The sequence below is a fragment of the Zingiber officinale genome, unplaced genomic scaffold (assembly GCF_018446385.1).
Source record: "Zingiber officinale cultivar Zhangliang unplaced genomic scaffold, Zo_v1.1 ctg31, whole genome shotgun sequence".
Taxonomy (NCBI): domain Eukaryota; kingdom Viridiplantae; phylum Streptophyta; class Magnoliopsida; order Zingiberales; family Zingiberaceae; genus Zingiber; species Zingiber officinale.
The window spans coordinates 79,976-99,514 of record NW_024589934.1 but is presented as its reverse complement, the minus strand read 5'-3'; the positions used below and the strand labels follow the sequence as shown (position 1 = coordinate 99,514).

General features: G+C 34.0%; 1 protein-coding gene and 1 long non-coding RNA gene across 3 annotated transcripts in view; one reads left to right on the top strand and one right to left on the bottom strand.

Moving 5' to 3' along the window:
• LOC122037404 (SH3 domain-containing protein 3-like) overlaps nt 1-7,300 on the top strand; it is a 78,345-nt gene extending 71,045 nt beyond the window's left edge. The window contains exons 1-4 of one of the 2 annotated variants that reach the window (XM_042596869.1): nt 4,799-4,944; nt 6,237-6,359; nt 6,793-6,862; nt 6,998-7,300. In XM_042596869.1, the coding sequence (XP_042452803.1) occupies nt 4,885-4,944; nt 6,237-6,359; nt 6,793-6,862; nt 6,998-7,221 (477 nt within the window). In that variant the 5' untranslated portion in view covers nt 4,799-4,884 and the 3' untranslated portion in view covers nt 7,222-7,300. Of the gene's footprint in view, nt 1-4,798; nt 4,945-6,236; nt 6,360-6,792; nt 6,863-6,997 lie in introns of those variants that run through there. The other variant, XM_042596868.1, reaches the window with a different exon arrangement.
• Nucleotides 7,301-15,147: 7,847 nt separating this feature from the next.
• Nucleotides 15,148-15,480, bottom strand: LOC122037406. The gene is made up of 2 exons (XR_006127644.1): nt 15,411-15,480; nt 15,148-15,312 (listed from the first exon to the last, which is right to left on the bottom strand). It is a non-coding gene; the product is annotated as an uncharacterized LOC122037406 (long non-coding RNA).
• Between the last annotated feature and the right edge of the window lie 4,059 nt (nt 15,481-19,539).

Below are 19,539 nucleotides of genomic sequence, written 5' to 3'. Positions count from 1 at the left end.
AGGATCCTAACAGTTGGTTGTTGGTTGCTACTCGGAAAACCTAGAGGTTCCACTGTACAAAAATTTTGTACAAAGGTCTGAACCTTTTCCTAGCTACTATGTGTTCTTTTAAATTAAATTTTGGATCGCCTGCGGAACTTAACACGTTTGATCCAAAACTTAATCTATTTGTTCTTTTAGGTTTTGACTTGGATCTCCTGCGGAACTTAACACGTTCGACCCAAGTCTCCTTAAGTTATTAATTCCATTAAATATTAATTTCCATAAAAGGTTCCCAGTACTGACGTGGCGAGGCACATGACCTTCTTGGATATGGGAGCAACCACCACCGACTAGACAAAACCTTTAATAGAAAGCTAATATTTAATTTCCTAAAATAACTTTAGGTTAACCAAAGAGAACAATCAAATCACAAGGAAAAGAAAGAAAACAAAAGAACACAACTTCGAAAAACATATTCGAAATACTAGAACGTAAGCCTCTTGTATTTGATATTATTTCCAAAAATAACTAGTATGATGCGGAAAGAAAAAATACTAGTTATACCTTCTAGAAAGACCTCTTGATCTTCTACCGTATTCCTCTTCTAACCTCGGACGTTGTGTGGGCAACGATCTTCCGAGATGAGAACCACCAAGCACCTTCTTCTTCCTTCTAGGTTTCGGCCACCAAAATTCTCCAAGAGAAGTAGAGGTCCAGCCACCACCAAGCTCCAAGGGATGCAAGAAACAAAACCTCCTTTCTCTCTTCTTCTTCTAGCTAGAACCGACCACCATCAAGAGCTCCAAGAGGGATTGCCACCGGCCACAAGAAGAAGAGAAGAGAAAGAAGATAGGGCCGACCACCAAGGAGGAAAAGAGAGGAAGAATAAAATAGAGTTTATTCACCCATGAAGGCACCTCTACCCCTCTTTTATAATCCTTGGTCTTGGCAAATAAGGAAATTTAATTAAAACTTCCTTAATTCTTTTGCCATTAAAAGGAAATTTTATTTAATTAAAAATAATTTTCTTTTCTAATTTAATGGCCGGCCACCTTAATCCCTTTAATCAAGGAAATTTTAATTCACACAAGAATTAAAACTTCCTTATTTACTTTCGGAAATTTATAAAAATTTCTCAAATAATTTTTCCCTTCATGGTGGTTAATAAAAAGGAAATTTAATAAATTAAAATCTTTCTTTTAAACATGTGGATAAAAAGAAAGTTATCTCTAAAAAATTAAAATCTCTCTTAATCTACAAATAAGGAAAGATATCAAATCTTTTCTTAATCTTTTGTAGAAACTAATAAAAGAGAATATTTAATTTTTAAACTTCTCTTTTAAATTATTATCATGGTTAAAAGGAAAGTTTTCTTAAAAATAAAATCTCCTTTCAATCTACAAATAAGGAAAGATTTCAAATCTTTTCTTAATCTTTTGTAGAAAGCTTTAAAAGGAAAGATTTAATTTTTAAACTCTCTTTTAAAACTATGATATCCACATAAGAAATAATTTAAAAAAAAATCCTTTTTAATATGATGTGGCCGGCCACCTAAGCTTGGGCTCCAAGCTATTGGTCGGCCACCTTAAGGCTTGGCCGGCCCTAAGCTTGAGCTTCAAGCTTAGCTTGGCCGGCCCCTATTGGTTGGGTAAGAAGGTGGGTATGTGGTGGGTATAAATCTCTATATACAAGAGGCTACGATAGGGACCGAGAGGAGGAATTGGTTTTGGTCTCCCGATAAAATTAAGCATCCCGTGTTCGCCCCGAACACACAACTTAATTTTATCAATAATAATTCATTCCACTAGAGAACTATTATTGAACTACCGCACCAATCTCAAATTACATTTTGGGCTCCTTCTTATCATGAGTGTGTTAGTCTCCCTGTGTTTAAGATATCGAATGTCCACTAATTAAGTGAGTTACTGACAACTCATTTAATCAATATCTTAGTCCGAGAGTAGTACCACTCAACCTTATCATCATGTCGGACTAAGTCCACCTACAGGGTTTAACATGACAATCCTTATGAGCTCCTCTTGAGGACATTATCAACCTAGTATCTCTAGGACACAGTTTCCTTCTATAATCAACAACACACACTATAAGTGATACCATTTCCCAACTTATCGGGCTTATTGATTCATCGAACTAAATCTCACCCATTGATAAATTAAAGAAATAAATATCAAATATATGTGCTTGTTATTATATTAGGATTAAGAGCACACACTTCCATAATAACCGAGGTCTTTGTTTCTTTATAAAATCAGTATAAAAGAAACGACCTCAAATGGTCCTACTCAATACACTCTAAGTGTACTAGTGTAATTATATAGTCAAAATAAACTGATACCTAATTACACTACGACCTTCTAATGGTTTGTTCCTTTCCATTTTGGTCGTGAGCTACTGTTTATAATTTATAAGGTACTGATAACATGATCCTCTGTGTGTGACACCACACACCATGTTATCTACAATATAAATTAATTGAACAACTACATTTATCATAAATGTAGACATTTGACCAATGTGATTCTTATTACTAAATAAATGTTTATACCAAAAGCTAGGCATTTAGTATACACCCTAACATTGGTCAACTTTGACTTTGACCTACACCGTGGATGTGACCCTCTGCGGGGTGGGCCCCTCATCACCGCGTCAACTTCCTGTATCAATGCTCAAAGAAAGCTTGTGAATAATTCATCAATGAATGCTCAATTGATAGACATTGTTTCTAGGCTTGTTCAAGTATTTCGGGTAGGGCTCGTTTATTTCAGGTAGGGTTGTAAACGAGCCAAGTCGAGCCGAACTTTTGGATATTCAAGCTTGGTTGATAAGATAACTGAGTCGAGTCGAGTCGAGCCAAGCTGAGCTTAAAATAAATCAAGCTTTTAAATGATTGTTCAAGTTTGATTTAGTTTATTTTTTACAAGCTTGAGCTTGTTTAACTTGAGCTTGGTTCGTTTAGAGCTTTCAATTCAAGCTTGGTTTGAGTTTGATTCGAGCTGGGTTCATTTAGATATTATTGCGCTCTTAATTCAAGCTTATTTGATTATTTAAAACTTTAATTATTTGATTGGTTATTGAGTTTGATAATTCAAATTTATTTATTTATTTTATTTTATTTTATTATTTATTTATTTAGTATATTGAAAAGAGTTTTATTAATCAGCATGATTCTTAAACATTGTTCACGAATGTTAACGAGCTGAACGCATATGTATTCAAGCTTATTTGTTTAGTTTAATGAGCTATTGAAACTTGTTTGTTTAATTAATTTTGTATATCTTGAACGAACATAAACAAACTCTTATCAAGTAGAATATCAAATTTATTCACGAACGTTTAATTCATTTACCGTCCTAATTTTGAGTAATACTACTATACTAGTCGATATCTGAAATTTATAAGAAAAATTGATATATAATTTTTGGTGCCTGTATCATTTTTATATAATTAATTTTCATCAATTATTCTTTATATTAGTAAAATATATATATTTGGGGATTTGACTTGAGATAAACTTAACCATGGAAACGGATTTGACTCTAGTTAGGGTCGGTAAAGGCTCAAGCTCCAACCAAATTGTTTAGACAGGCTGATGCTTTGGACCAGAATCTTCTTTTGATAGCATGATGTTTTAACAATATGATTCTTTGATTTTTTGCTTTCATTATTTATGACCAACTTGCCAGTAGAAGTGCACGTCCTAGAAAGGCTAGAAGACAAGGACGTAGACAGGTTGAGTGCAGATTGATCAAGTAGTAACTAATGCTGCACAAAATAAGTACTCATCAGACTATCAAGTGGTAACAAATGTTGCGCAAGATAAGTTTGATAGTATGAGGATTTATCTTGTGCAGCATTTGTAACCTATTAAAAAGTCCTATATTTTAAAATTAATTCATCAAACTGATGATAAAATTCATGGGCATTCTAATGGACATTACGCACTTGTTACATAACAACCCTTAGAGGAAAGGCAAAGCAAAGGGGACAATGAATAGGAGAAGCGGAAGTTTAGGCGTTAGAAGGATTTGGTGTTGTTCATATTTTATAAGAGATGTTTACTTATAAATTTGATCGAAGTACTTGGTGCTACGATTATTAGAAGAAGAGTATCTAACTCCTAAGATATTTCAGAATCTTTTCGATTGTTCGTTTGAAAATTAGGATATTTAGTTATAGAACTAAATCATTTATCATCTGATAAGAATTTCCATATTAACTAACTCGCAAGCACATGCGAATTGACAAAGGAGCACCTCCGGCGACGGAGAGGCTTAATAACAGAGGATTGAGGTCGGCTGTCTTAGTGAGTTTTGTTAACAAACAACTATAGTCAGGCCCACATGGGCCTGGCCTATATGCTAAAATATACGAAGTTTGCCTTTTTGGGATACCCACATTTTTGCCAAGAGAAACACAGGCGGGTCCCATCGCCACCTTCAATGACAAGGCGAGTGGTTCTACACGACAAATGAGTCAGGATTGCCGATCTTCGCCAGGCTGGAGTTTTTCTTTCTCCTCTTCCTCCTCCGGCCATCACTTTTGGCCCCCACGGGCGGGATCAGCCGGTTATGACATGGTATTCTTGCATCATGAGTCGGGAGGTCGAAGGTCTGCGGCAGCAATTGCGATAACATCAATATCTGTCCGTGCTAAACACCTAAGACCGCCATGTCATAGCTGGGCCCGTATTCACCGTGATTTACTCCCTCTCATACTTGTGGGGCCGGGGTGAGGGGGCCGCTGGGTTGGCGGTTCCAACCTTTTGCATCATCTATTTCTCTTTTCCCTCGATCTCGCTTTCGCCACCAGATCCTCGCGCTGTTAGACAATCTCTGAAACCAGTAGTGTTTCTCCAGGGCTTCGGCGTGTTGGGTCGGCGAAATGGACGCGCTGAGGAGGCAGGCGAGCAAGCTGCGGGAGCAGGTCTCCAAGCAGCAGCAGGTGATGTCCTCTTCCCTCGCTTTGTTGTGCTCGCTTTTTGTTCTCTTCTCCTTATTGAATTAGGGATCTTCCTCGGTTCCGATCCACTTCTTTTAGAAACCTGCGATTAATTAAGTGCCATTATGTTCATCAATGTATGTTGATGTCCCTTCAAATTGTACTGTCTGGTTGCTCTTTTGGTTTGCTGTTAACCTGTCCATTGAAGCGCTCCATAAGTGAATCTAAGAAAATTTGCACTGAAGTTGTCGTCCTGCAGAGAGATGATCCTTAACTGAACCAATATGTAGAGTGAATCTAAATGGTACTATCTGGAACTAATTTTCCTATTCTGTTCAGCTACATGCTATTTTCAGTATTAGGATTTTTAAACTAACTTGAAATCATTGATCAATTGAAATTTGACTTGTAGATGCAAAAGCTTCAATTGAACGTTTTAAAGAGCAACCCCAATACTTAGCTACTACTTGATACATATTATCAAAGTCAATTACTAACAACAACGGTAAATTGTACCCGGTGGAACTCAGTCAATGAATTTCTTGTCAAATTGCCCAATGCTTTTAGCAATCATGGTATATACTGTTCACAAAAAACATTGCACAGGTGTTGTCTTCAAAATAGATGGGTTATCATAACTATTTTCCCTATTTGTTTCTTTTTCTTTTTGCCTATTCTGTTGCTCTTATTGGGTTAACATTTGAGCTATGTTGAAGTTTCAACCTTTGAGCTTGTGAAAAGAAAACCAACTGTTAGCCATCATCCTGTCCTGTCTTATTATTAAAATCAATTACCAAATATTGGTAAGTTGTACGTGGTGGGATTTGACTAGTGAACTCATATCTAATTGTCCAATGGCTTGACCAATCGTGCTATAGACCATTCACCAAAAGCTGATATAGAGCTTTTAAAATAAATTATTTTTTATTTATTAGTTTCTTGTTTACTACCATATTGCTGCCCCTATTCAAAGACTAGTAATTTCATCGTTTAGAGTCAGCACTCATTGAAAATCTAGGGAATTTTCGGTCATTTACCTATATTTTTATTTAATGCTTTCCAGTTCTCCTGGTTTTGAGCAATTCTGTCTATTCTACAATTTTCATTCTTAGACTTAAAAGAGATGTAGCAAGTTGATCCCCATGTTGTTTCAGATGTTTCTATTTGACTCATTTATCAACATTTGCTTGTTGTCTTTTACAATTTTCCCATTGTAATTTAACTTAACATGGGAGTTTCTTAAGTTGTCTAATCATCCTACATTTGATATAAATATTAATCCTGGGGAATTTCAGGCAGTGATAAAACAGTTTAGTACGAGTGGTTATGGGAGCTCCGATGTGATGGTCATAGATGAAATTGAACTGCAGAGACATCAACAACTAGAAAAGTTATACAAGTCTACTCGTGAAACTAGGGTAAGAAGAAATGGGCTATACATTTTTCTGCTGTCTTATTTTCTTCTTTTAGTTTCTAAATATTGCTCATTTATCTGGAAGATAATAATATGCATTCATATTGCATCCGTCAGTATACATTTCTTACACGCAAATTAGCTAAGTGTCTGGATGCACAAGAGGCATATAATATTCATTATTTATTATTTATTTGGACATTGAGTGTATTTGTGCATTCATAGTTAGCTTATATTCTCATATTTGGATGGTTGTTAAAACCCATGCCCCTAAATTCCTAGTCATCCCATATTAGACTTCCTAACAGGATTTGTTTCACATCAATCTCTAGGTTTTCTATTCTTGAACTTCTCGGAAGAGGAAATTGAATATCCATAAAAGCAGTCATGTTAACCTTGACTTGATTTCTTTTCTTTTTGTTTGTTTGTTTGTTCAGGATTTTCAGAAAGATACTGTCAAAGCAGCTGAAGCATATGTAACCATAGGGCATAGACACATTGAAATAGGTAAAATTGTATGGCTAAACTGTGTATCTTTATTGTTCATTTTTTATACCTTGGGCACCATATTCATTTTTTTGGCACACCTTTTTAATTAAAGGATTTCAGATATGCATGAACTTATCTGGAGATATATTTTAGGTTTAAAGTTATCAGAAGATTGCTACAGATATGGAGGTGAAAATCATGCTACTGATGCAATTCTAGCCAAGGCAGCTGCTTTGTATGGTGGTGCGATAAGAAATGTAGAGAAAGAGCTTGAAGATTTCAGTTCCTTTCTGACTTCACAGGTTAACATCGCTATTTGTTTGGATCTTTTTCGCGTGAATAGAGAATTTGGTTTGTTCCAATTATCTATCCATTAAGTTTTTTTGTCTGCCATATTTTTTGGCTATCAAGTATACAATTTATTGTAATGCTGTGAGGCTGACTACCAAGAAATAACATGCTTAAAATTACTTTACCAATGTTGTTTAATTTACATAGTATCTATCATGAGCTATCTTTTTTATCTGTCTTGTACATTAGTACTTTTCCTTTAAATATGGCATGTAAAAATTTATTCTGACAAATAGTGAACTAAGGCATAAGCATAAAAGTCGGCTTTTTTTTTTTATATTTTGTGTTCCGATAGAAAATTCAATCTGTTTTCCTTTTTTTATCTCTCAATGCCCTTTATTCTTTATTTTCCATAGAATAAATCATTAATTTCATGCTGTAAAGGCTGACGTTATGTGACACCACATAATGTTTTCCCTTTATTGATTTTTTTTTTGTGTTAAAAACCATTGAGTCGATGATGCTATGCATACCAGAAATTAATGACTACCATTATGCATGAAACATATTTTTCTCATCTTTGAGACTGTTTAACTTTTAAGCTACAAATGTAAACCTTCCGTACCTTAAATGTCAATTGTCGAGTCGTGTGGCGCTGAGCATTTGCTTGTGTTGGAGTCTAAACATCACTCGACGTATGTGCTCCTAGCGCATATGTATTCAGGGGTGGGGATGTGGGATGATAGGGCTCCAATGCAGATAACAATGAGGAGTAGAGGGTTGAGTAAAGTCCCAGGTTGGAGCTGGGTGGAGATCAGGAACCAGGTGCAATAAGTCGCATCCTCAAGTCGAAGAGATATACGAGATGCTAGAAGTTTTAACATACATGCTATCGGCCATTTCTGCATAAGATACTTAAGTTTTTTGGATTCAAATCCATATGTACATGCCATCTTCAACAAGCATGGAATCGTGGAACAAAGGATTTGTCAAATGTACTTGGAATAACATGAGCATACAAAATGGTTAAGGATTATTTGATCCTCTCTATCACACGAGAAATTGTGTCGAAAAGCCATCTGTTGAACATGTAGAGAGCGAAAACATCCTCGTACGGAATCTCAACTTACTGCAGAAATGAATGCAGTTCCCTCAAGAAGAAGCAGAAACTCTTGCGCATCCCTTCTTCGACTGTAATTCTTGTTCATTCATATCGTTCGTTCAGAAAAAGGAATAAGGTTATGGACATTGAACCAATTGTCTTTCTTTGAAAAGAGCAACGATCATGGTAGTCATTAATTTGATCTTTCTTTGAACTAATTGTCTTTCTTTGAACCAATTGTTAACTTGTTGAAACGTTGTCCAGATAATGGTTTAGTAAAGATATCAACGATTTGATCTTCAGCAAAAATATAAGAGACGGATAACTGTTAAATTGTCACACGTTTACGAACAAAATGAAAATCAATTTCCACATGTTTTGTACGAGTATAAAAGATTGGATTTGCTTTGAGATATGTTGTTCCAATATTGTCGCACTAAATTTTTGGTGCAATATTTGATGCAAGATGAAGTTCAGAGAGAAGTTATTGAAGCCAAATAATTTCTGACGTTGTATTTGCTATACCTTTATATTCTGTCTCAGTGCTTGAACGAGATATTGTATGTTGCTTTTTCGAATTTCATGAGATAAGATTTCGTCCAAGAAATATTGCATATCCACTAGTAGCGCGTCTATCTTCAGGAGAATTTGCTCAATCCGCATCACTATATGCATGTAAATCTCAAGACGACTGGCGATATAAAAGAAGCCCATGTAGAATAGTACCTTTGAGATATCGAAGTATTTTTTTTACATTATCCCAATTTTATTCAGTTGGAGCATGCATGAATTGACAAACACGATATACCGCAAAAGTAATATCAGGGCATGTGATAGTGACATATTGTAAGGCTTCAACAATACTTTGATAAATCTGTGGATCATACAGAGCAAGAGAGGATGAAGTTGGAGAACCAAGAAAAACATATTGTAGTGAACGAGAGTCAAGTTTTAGTTTAGAATAGGAGCGTAACTATGGGTAACATGCGCAACCAAAAATTCGAAAGAAAGTGTAATCAGGGGTTTGATTATAAAGTTTTTCAAAATGACACTAATAATTGAATAATGGAGTAGGAAGTCGATTTATGAGATATACTGTAGTGCTAACAGTTTCATCCCAAAACTTACGTGGAACTGATGGATGATGAAGAAAAGCTAAGGCAGTTTCAACTATATATCTATGTTTTCTCTCAACAGAGTCATTTTATTCTGGAGTGTGAGAACAAGAAACTCAATGAACAATTCCACAAGAGACAAGATGACGATGGAGAGCTTGATATTCGCCTTCCCAATTAGAATGAAAAGAGAATATTTTACGATTAAAATATCGTTCAACTTAAATTTTAAAATTATAGAATATATCAAATAAATCAGATTTCCTTCTCATAGGATAGATCCAAGTATATTTATTAAAATGATCAATGAAGGTAACATAATATTGGAAACCTTGATTAGACAAAATAAGTGCAGGGTCTCAAACATCAGAATGAATTATTTCAAGTGGAAAATTAAAAATATGATCAGATGAAGAGAAAGGTAGTTTATGACTTTTAAATTCTATGCAGACTCTACATGAATGAGATGGAGAAGAGGTAATGGAAGTAGGTAAACCATACCTATTAATGATTGACTGAACAATACGAAGGAAAGGATGACCAAGTCGAGCATGCCAAGTTGATTTATTTGTGCATTCACAACAAAAGTTTTGATTGAAGAACTTTGAAGATAGTAGAGGTCATTTTTAATTCTCCCATAAAACACAATAGCATTTGTTCCTCTATCCTTTTATAAGATAATGATTATGATGAAACTCAAAAATGACATTGTTATCAAGACAAAACTAACGTGTAAAAAGTAAATTTTTAGTAATAGATAGAACATGAAAGACATTGCGCATGTAAAAAGTTCGATTAGATAAATGAACATATGTGTTTCCAAGATTAGCAATTTGTAAACCTAAATCATCGCATACTTGAACCGTATCTAAGCCATAATATGATATTGCGTCTGTAAGGATATTATAATCTGATGTGACATGATGAATTGCTCTAGTGTCAATATACCAATCAGTAGATGAAAATTCTGGGGTTTTACCACAAGTAGGCATAGATGAGAGGACTTAGGATATAATTATGAAATAGATAGTTGTCTTGAGGCTGTAGGACCACCAATGAAATTTGAGTCAAATTGCCTAGGATATTGAATATCAAAATGTCCAATTCTGAGACAAATTTTATATTTTCCCCGAGACCAATCAAGTTTTTTAGGGCATATATTTCCAGTATGACCAACAATGTGACAAATCTGACATCGATCTGAACTTTGCTTTTAGCCTTTTTGATGTCGTTGAGTATTTGACATCTAAAGTAAAAATAGCTTGTCCGACGGTAGTTGTTGGACGACGTCACAAGAAAGAGCTTCTATCTTGTGGATGACGGTCGTGGAGAAAAACCACAGAGATAGAATCGTTAAGGGAACTTTTTTTTTTTGAAGAGAAACACAGAGATTAAGGAAGAGGAAAGAGAAACAAAGGGGTTGGCGGCGAAAGAAAATAGAGAAAAATAAAAAAAAAATTAAAATGCGTAGGAAAGAAGAAGAGGTTTGAGGGAAAAAAATAAAAAATAAAAAATAAAAATGATTCGTCATTTATTGGATCTCCACTCAAGAAGTTGAGAGAAGATAAAAATATATGATTATGATACTATGTAAAAAGAAGAATATGGAGAGAGCAAGAAATAACATGAGAATAATAAAATCTATTGTTGATTGATATTTGTCTTTAAAGATAATACAATATATAATGTTCAAAAAGTACTTGGTCAATTGACCAATTAATGAATAACAAAATTATTCTAAGAATAATTCTAATAATTATAACAGAATTATTAGAATAATTCAAATACTAATTTGATTTATTTTGATGATTTAATTAGTTAATTTTATTAATTCTCTTTATCTCTTATAATTCTCTCTAGAACATATCGTCCAAACAAATTATCTTCAGCCATGCTAAAGTGATTAGCAAGAAAATAATTGTCGGAATAGTTTGACCATTAAAAAGATTATATTTGTTTTATTTATTTTGTACCTTATTTTTTTCATATATAAAAATTATTTTCTTATCTTAATCCAGAATTAGTGCCTGAAGTTAATTTTTTATATTTTTAAAATTTTATTTTATAAAGGGTTACTTTGGACTTTTGATGAAGGGAATCTTGACGTTTACTGGGGAAATTTTTAAATTTCTTGTTTTTATAAATTTTTTAAAAATATAAAATTCCATTCAATTGATTTGATTCCAAATCAAAATAAAATTTTGATCTCATCTAATTTAATCATTAATGGAATAAAAGTTCCATTCAACATCTTTAAAATGTATACCTTTTATAAGATTTTATAATGTTCAAAAAAAAATTAATGCACCTAAAATCATTAACATCTTCATTTGCCAATAAAAATGTATATATAACAAATAATGAATTGATAATTAAATATGAAAAGTATATTTTCCTTTCCCTGTTATTATTGTTAGTAAAACAAATCCAACAAAATAAATTTTAAAAAATTATCAATTTTGTTTCGCTTTTAATCTGAACATATACAAATTGCTAAAATCCAAATTAAACCATTACTTTCTTTAAATAAATAAATATACAAATTATAATTTAGGTCGTATTATAGTATCGAATTGCATTTAATATTATCAATTTTAACTTTATATGTATTTTATTTATATTTAAAAATTTCAATCTATATTAGTTTTCTTATTTTTGTATTAATTTGTTGTATACCTTAAAATATAATCCTTTAGTATTAATTTAATTTTATTTGTATATAGAAGTTTTACTTTCTAAGAAACTTATTTTTTTACTTCAATAGATTTTTTTTTAAAAAAAATTAGAAAGGGAATATGAAAAAAAAGGAAATTGTGACATTTATGGGGAGAAAAAGTACATACGGAAAAGACAAAGTCTATCAATGTTTTTAAGAATAAAAATTTCCATTTAAAATTCAAAGAAAAAAAACTATATATATATATATACATACATGATATCTAACCTGCCTCACCAATCATGCTCTGACTCTTTCATCTTTCCTGAACTTCTTTCCATTAACTCTGCGTGCTCTTCCGCTCCTCCCCTCCCTTCGTTCCCTTTTCTTTCCGAGCCTTCCTCTGCCGAGCCAAAGAGAAATTCACTTTAGATTCTTCTTTCTACCAGATCTGAGGGTTGCTTTAGCTAGGAGAAGGAGACGCTCCGCACCAATCGTCTTGTTTTGCACAGGAATCAGAAAATTACGTCCTGACTACTTCAGGATTTGAACTCACGCTCTCAAGAGACAAATTTCTACGCATTAACCGCTCCAGATAACCCGTGGGGCGGTTCAAGTCCTGTAAGGGATAGGTTAGAGGTGATCTCCTCATGGATACCGATATCGTTGCCCTCGAGAAAGAGGAAAGGGAGGAAGATGCATGTGATCAGTACTTCCTTCCCTACGATCTCTTGCTCGAGATCTTCTCCTACCTTCCCGCCAAGATGATCCTGCAACTCCAACTCCTCTCCAGGCCTTTCCGCCGCCTCGCCGCCGACTGCCGCTTCCGCCTGCTGCAATCTCAACGCCACCTCGCCGCCTCCGGCGTCTTCATCGTCGCTCCCTCCGACCAGCAATTGGACTTCTTCCCGCTAGACAACGCAGCGGGCCTGCCACCGTCCTTTTACGCGCACCTCAATGTTCTCCGCACCGTTGCCTTCTTCCTTGCTTCCTCTCGTGGCCTCCTCTTCTTCCGTTACTACAGCTACGCAAATTTATTGGTCTTGAACCCCACCTGCAGAGAAAGGAGGATGCTCCCTGCCCCACCGGAAAAAGGCTGCCCGCTGTCGTGGTACAATGGCTTGGCTGTGAATTTCCTCGACAACGACGACCACCTCAAGTGTAAATACCAACTTGTGTACCTAAAGCCCATGAGATCGAGTGTATCGTCCAGCCTGTACCAGCTCTGCCTCTACGACTCGGCCGACGGAGACTGGATCGTCGACGACCGACAGATCGACTTGGGATCGCCCTACCTAAATCTGAAAAATCTAGTGGTGTTTGAGGGCTCCCTCTTCGTCTCCTTCAGCTCTTCATCTCGCGTCGCCGCCATCGACACCTCCACGAGGCACGTCAACTTCTTGCCGCCGCCTGACTCCGTCTCGCAGGGGGACGAGATCAACGTGGCGGTTTGGGAGGAGGCGGGAAATAGACCATGGTTGTGCCTGGTGCATTACGATAGACGCTCCTGCAAATTTACATTGTGGAGGTGGTAGAAGGGATCGATGTGGGTTAAGTTCAATGAGGTGGTAGTCGATCTCCGGCGACATGGAAAAGCAATAAAGTATTTCATCCTTCACGACGGTGGACCGATGAACGGAATGCTTCTATATTTAGACGCCCGCAATAGTGCATATGCTTACTCCTTCAAGTGGAAGCAGTTTATCGAATTGACGAAGAAGAAAAGAGAATACTATACCAGATTCATAACCTATACAAATTCTCTTCGCCCATGCTAAATGCTAATGCTAAATTGATTAGGATGCATGGGAGTAATTAATTATTGGATTGCATTAATATTGTCAAATTTATTTTTATAGGTAATTTCGCTATAATGTTGTTACTTTAATTTGTGGTACAATGTAAGACTACTTATAATAGATTGCGGTTCGACATTTTTTTTTTTTTTTTTTGAAGAGTTTTGTGTATTGAACTACGTACCTTATTTTTAGTTTCACCGTTACATGTAATTCAAGAAATATTGATATAGGTTGCCTTGCCTTATTTTTATTTATCAACTTGCTCTTTCATTATATGTTCATATTATTATATTGTTACTTATATTACATTCATCTACATGTACATTGTTAAATCACATAAAATTCATTCATGCACAAAATTAGTTATGTTTATAGATGATTGTTATTGAATAATTTGTCTAACTGATCAATACATTAATTTTTTTAGAGAGAATTGTATGACTTTTGAGAAAAATAGATGTTGCCTATTGTTATGTTCGAGTTGGGTCAGAAGTGAGCTTTTTATCCCAGCGGTGACCTACTACTTGTTGGCTGGAAAGTACCTCGGATGGTCAAAAACGTGTTAATGGGTTGGTGGCTCAAACAGAGATATATTAGTGCAACCGTCACCCAAGTGAATGGGTTTGATTGTGGATTTTGATATTTTTACAAAGGATTTAAATTAGTCTTGCATTGTAGTTTGATATATATGTATGTCTACGTGTAACATATAAGACACAAATAGAGGTTAGAGAACTCATGCTCGATGAGGTCGAGTGATGAAATCACTACAAGAAAACATGACTTCATAAACGAAAAAATCAATTTTTGAAAGTCACTTTTCGGTTTCTAAAAAAAACTTGAGACGGAATATTCCGTGTCTAAAATCCATTATTGAAAGCTCTAATTTCAAATACAAAATCTGTCTCTAAATTTTTTTTAATCTATTATTAATCCATTTTAAATAACATATAAAAAATAATTTTAATTTGATTATAAATCCGTTTATAATTATTATTGCTATTTTTTATTATATTATATTTCTATATTCTTATCTACTACAAGAAACACACACATATTTCAAATAAATATTTAAAATAACTAATTTCTAATCCAAAAGTATAATTAACATTGGGATAAATAAATATTTACATCATCTAAGCAAATGTATAAATTTTTAAATCTCACCTTAAGTATTCTAACTTTTACATTCTATCACAACGCTCATGATCACAGGGATCAGATCTTCCAAGATATAAATGATTTGAATATTTCACCTCTTGAATCATTTTACAAACCTTCTCCTTTTCTTTGCTTTGCCTATCTTATTTGATAAACTTTTCTTCCCTCTATCTATTTTCTGTGATAAGAAGTTCAATACTTTACTTTCAATAATTTCTTCATCTATCCTCTTGCTAGTAGCATGCATGTCTATGATTTCTTCCCTTTGCCCTCCTTTGTCTCAAACTCCATGAGATGAATTACTTCATACGGATTAATGAACCAACCAAGTTTGTTGAGACAATCTAGAAAAATAAAAACATGAAATGAGTAAGTTTAATAAATATAAAAATAAGCATGCAATGAAATAACCTTTATCAGAAAAAAAAAAATGACTACTTACCAACAGTACAAATTTATATTATCTCCATTGAGATTTGGACCACAACCTAGGAGAGAAATGAGATAATCAAACTTAGGACAATTAACATGCAATAACATTATTTGTTTAGAAATCTATACTTGAGTCTAGGTCATAATTCTTATATTCTCACAAATATGTCATCAACGATATTCTAATTAACCGATTATATTTTTAATTGATATCAAGTTCATTATCCTAACTGATTTTCAAAGTCTTGACTTATCTGCCATCCTTGCAATCTTCAAAGCACCTCAACAAAAGGGGAAGCACTTTTCATCCTGAGAGTCCAAAATAACTCATGAACATGCATACGCTTAATTTTAGTAGAAAACTACAACTTTTCCAACAGCTACACCCTGGTCGATTGATGCACAACCAAACTTTCTTCACCATTGTTTTCTGGTCGTCTTGAAATGCTACACTCATAAAAATGAGATCATATCAGACTAAATAATAAATTTCTTTTGCCAATTATATTTACACTAGAAAAAGAAACTCTTGGAGTTTGAATTTTGAACCAAGCATATATAAATTACTTTGATAGATATTTCACAATAGCAATGAGTCACCAGATTCTTAAAAACCAAGTTTAGAAAACTACTATCTTATTCACTAAGATTTTCCAATCAAAATATATGAAATTACATATGGAACACCAACCAAGTCATCGACCTTGATACTAATACAATTTACAAAATTTAGAATCATGGATATATGGGATCCAATAAAGCAATTTAACAAGTTTAAAAGACATCATTTAGTATTTACCTTGCATTGCAATTGTCTAGCCTTGATAGGAGAGGAACGACTAAACCAATTTAATGATTCAACACGGAATGTCAGCCGCCTTTTATTTAATGAAAGTAGTTTCTTGATTAAGAAATCACATTGTTATGGATAAATTTTTCAGCAACATACTTGCAATGATTGATTCAAGTAATATGAAACAGAACTAAGCATTAGCCATAAGTTATAGCTGAATCATGTAATGCAGTGAATATCATAAAATAAGAGAGAAGCATTTCTATCACCACTGTAATGTTCATGCAACGATACAAGGGAACATAGCAAGATATGTCCTGAGGCAATACAACATACTAGGGTATACCAGGAAGCCACAGACCTTGTTCTTTATGGAATTCCGATCAAATTTAACTTTGCCAAGTAATGCAGACCTTGATATTGTTAGGTTCGGAGCGCAGCGGAAGACATATAATGAATCATGGATCTTTCGTGGTACATATAGTTTTACACAAAATTATATAAAAACATACCTCGAGTCCTCGATAGGTGTGAATAATATCACAGACAAATAAGACAGATAAGAGCCCCACGTGTGACTCCTCTAGCGGTATCCACGCGCACTAGATCACGAACTTGACACGATCCGTTAGGTGTTAGCCTCTTGGATTGACAAAGCCTTGGAAGCACTACGATCTCTTTCGAACGAAGAAGAAGTTGACGAGGGAAACTCGGATTAGAATAATTCATCTTTGCATCTTTCCAAAGATCGATGACTACTTATAGCCTCCAAGGAATACGAAGAGTTAAGTTCTCGATAAATTCATCATTTATGATCTTCATTAATTAGGAAGATGAAGAGTTATAGGCTTCATAAATTCTTCATTATAGCCTTCATTATGATAACTCTTCAAATTCTTCATTAATTATCATTATGATGACTCTTCGAATTCTCCATTAATCATCATGATTATGGCTATTCAAATTCTCTCTTCTTTGTATCAAATAAATCCATATTTGATTTTGATCTCGACTAGCTTTCGATACCATTGTTCATGTCTACGTGCTATGTGTGCGACCCTCTAGGTTTTATACACGAAGGCAATGTAAATCCATACACAGAATAAGTTAACCGTCTAGCAACAGTTTTTAGCCACCCAACGCGATAAAATTAATATCAGTCATAAACTGTAAACTACTATGAATTGATTACTGTATAATTTAATCTCTTCATCTAAAGCCTACATCCCAATTAATTCGGTACATTAGCATCATTACCAAATTAATTGTTTTACTTGATTTCCAAGATATAATAGACTCTTCTTGAATGATAAATCATTCCTCCCATGACCATGGATTTTGAGGCACTAATATTTCTATCAAGCGGCCAGGATGTTAACTCCTAATCCAAGAGAGCGATGAATCCTCTATTGACTCAACACTATTCTCTCTACGTTTTGTCATACACTCAACTACCGTATTAATCACAATCCGATTAAAGACTGCTTTTAACGATGTCAAAGCACATAACTCCACACATAGAATAAATGAAGGTCTCAAGTCAAAAGATCAGTTACACTCGTTCATAAGAGGAATAACCAATGATACTTAATATGTGGTCTCCTCTTAAGCGGGTCGTGTCCAGTGTACCTCTAAACTCAAGGCACCCCCAAGTACAACTTGGATATTCATCCCTAAGTCTATCTCGACCTAGTCATACTCAGCGTTGATCTAGATATTCATGTCACCTCTAGATATCTGCCCGATCAAGGACTATTTTTATATTAATATACCCATTAATCTACGGGACTTTATCATTAATTATATACGTACAGAAAAGTAAATAATCAATGATAAATACTTGCCTTTATTAAATAATTATTCTCAAAATACATAAGGAGTGTCTTAGCACATAAGTGCACACACTAACAGATATCAGCGTTGAGGCCTGATAGATCTCTAGAGCCTTAGCTTCGAGTTCAATCTTCCTCTCCTCAAACTCCTTGGTGATCTCCTCCTGTAACATCAAGATAGATTATATATAAGCAAATTAAAGAAGAAGAAGAAAAAATATTGTTGGGAAATAATTATCGACCTGTGATTCCTCAAATGACTTGCAGGCCTCTATGGTCGCAGTCCTCTTGCCGGTCCCCAACACAAACACCTTCTTGATCGTCGGAAATAGCCTCAACCTCCAATTACTCGCCATCTCCGGTACGGTACGGTTTGATTGACAAAAACTTGTCTGAGAGAAAAAGAAGAAAAAAACTTAGAGCAAAACAGAGAGATTGAAATGGCAGGAGGAGGAGACGCATACTGAATGGAGGTGTCTCTTTATTTTACTTCTCGATCTTACCAGGCTGCTACATGGCTTCTGCGTTCGCCATTAATAAAAGCAAGCCGAGAGGGCATTGATGGAAACCACAACGACCTCGCAACCATAGGCGGCCAAGCGCAACCGCAGTGACCTCGCGACTGCAAGAGGTGGGCGACCTCGCACCAGCAAGATGCGGTCGAGCGACGAAATCCCCAAGAATGGCGAAATTGCTACGACTAGAGAAAGAAAGGGAAGAGTTGATTTAGGTTACAAAGAGGGCTCAGGCAAAAAAAAAAACATATTAAGAAAAAAATAATACGGGCTAATAAATTTTAGAGAAAAAATAGTTTATAATATTTGTGAATAATGAGATAAATTTATAAATCCCAGTTTATTTCATCACAAATTTGAGTAATTTAGAAACTAATTTTTTATCTCAATTGTTTATATTTTAAATGATATTTTTAACATTTTTTTAAAAATCTATTTATACTTAATATTTTTAAAAATATATATATAAAATTTTATTTCAAATCTATTTCATATTTCATCTCAAATTTCATTTTATACATTATATTTTTAAAAATAAAATAAATTTATCTTCGTTAAATTTTAAATATTTTTTTTATAGAAATATGGTTTCAAATTCTATTTATAATCCATATTTATTATTTTAATAAAAATTTATATTTTATTTTGTCTTCAATTGGTTTTAAATTCTAGTTCTATTTTTTATATTATATTTAATTAAAGTAAAACAAATTAGTGATTCAGTATAAAATCAATCTTTGATTTATAAAAATCTGAAACAGATTTTATTTCTGTTTCAAATATTCATTTATAATCTGTATTTATTTTTGTTTATAAAAATTTATTGACAATTTCGTCTCAAATTCATTTTAAATCCTGTTTCAAATTTATTTTTCTATATTATATTTTATTTAATTAAAATGGATTAGTAATTCGGTAGAAAATCTGTTTCTGATTTACTAAACTTTGAAACAGATTTTAATTTCATTTTAGAAATCTGTCTCTGAAGCCTTGTTTTCT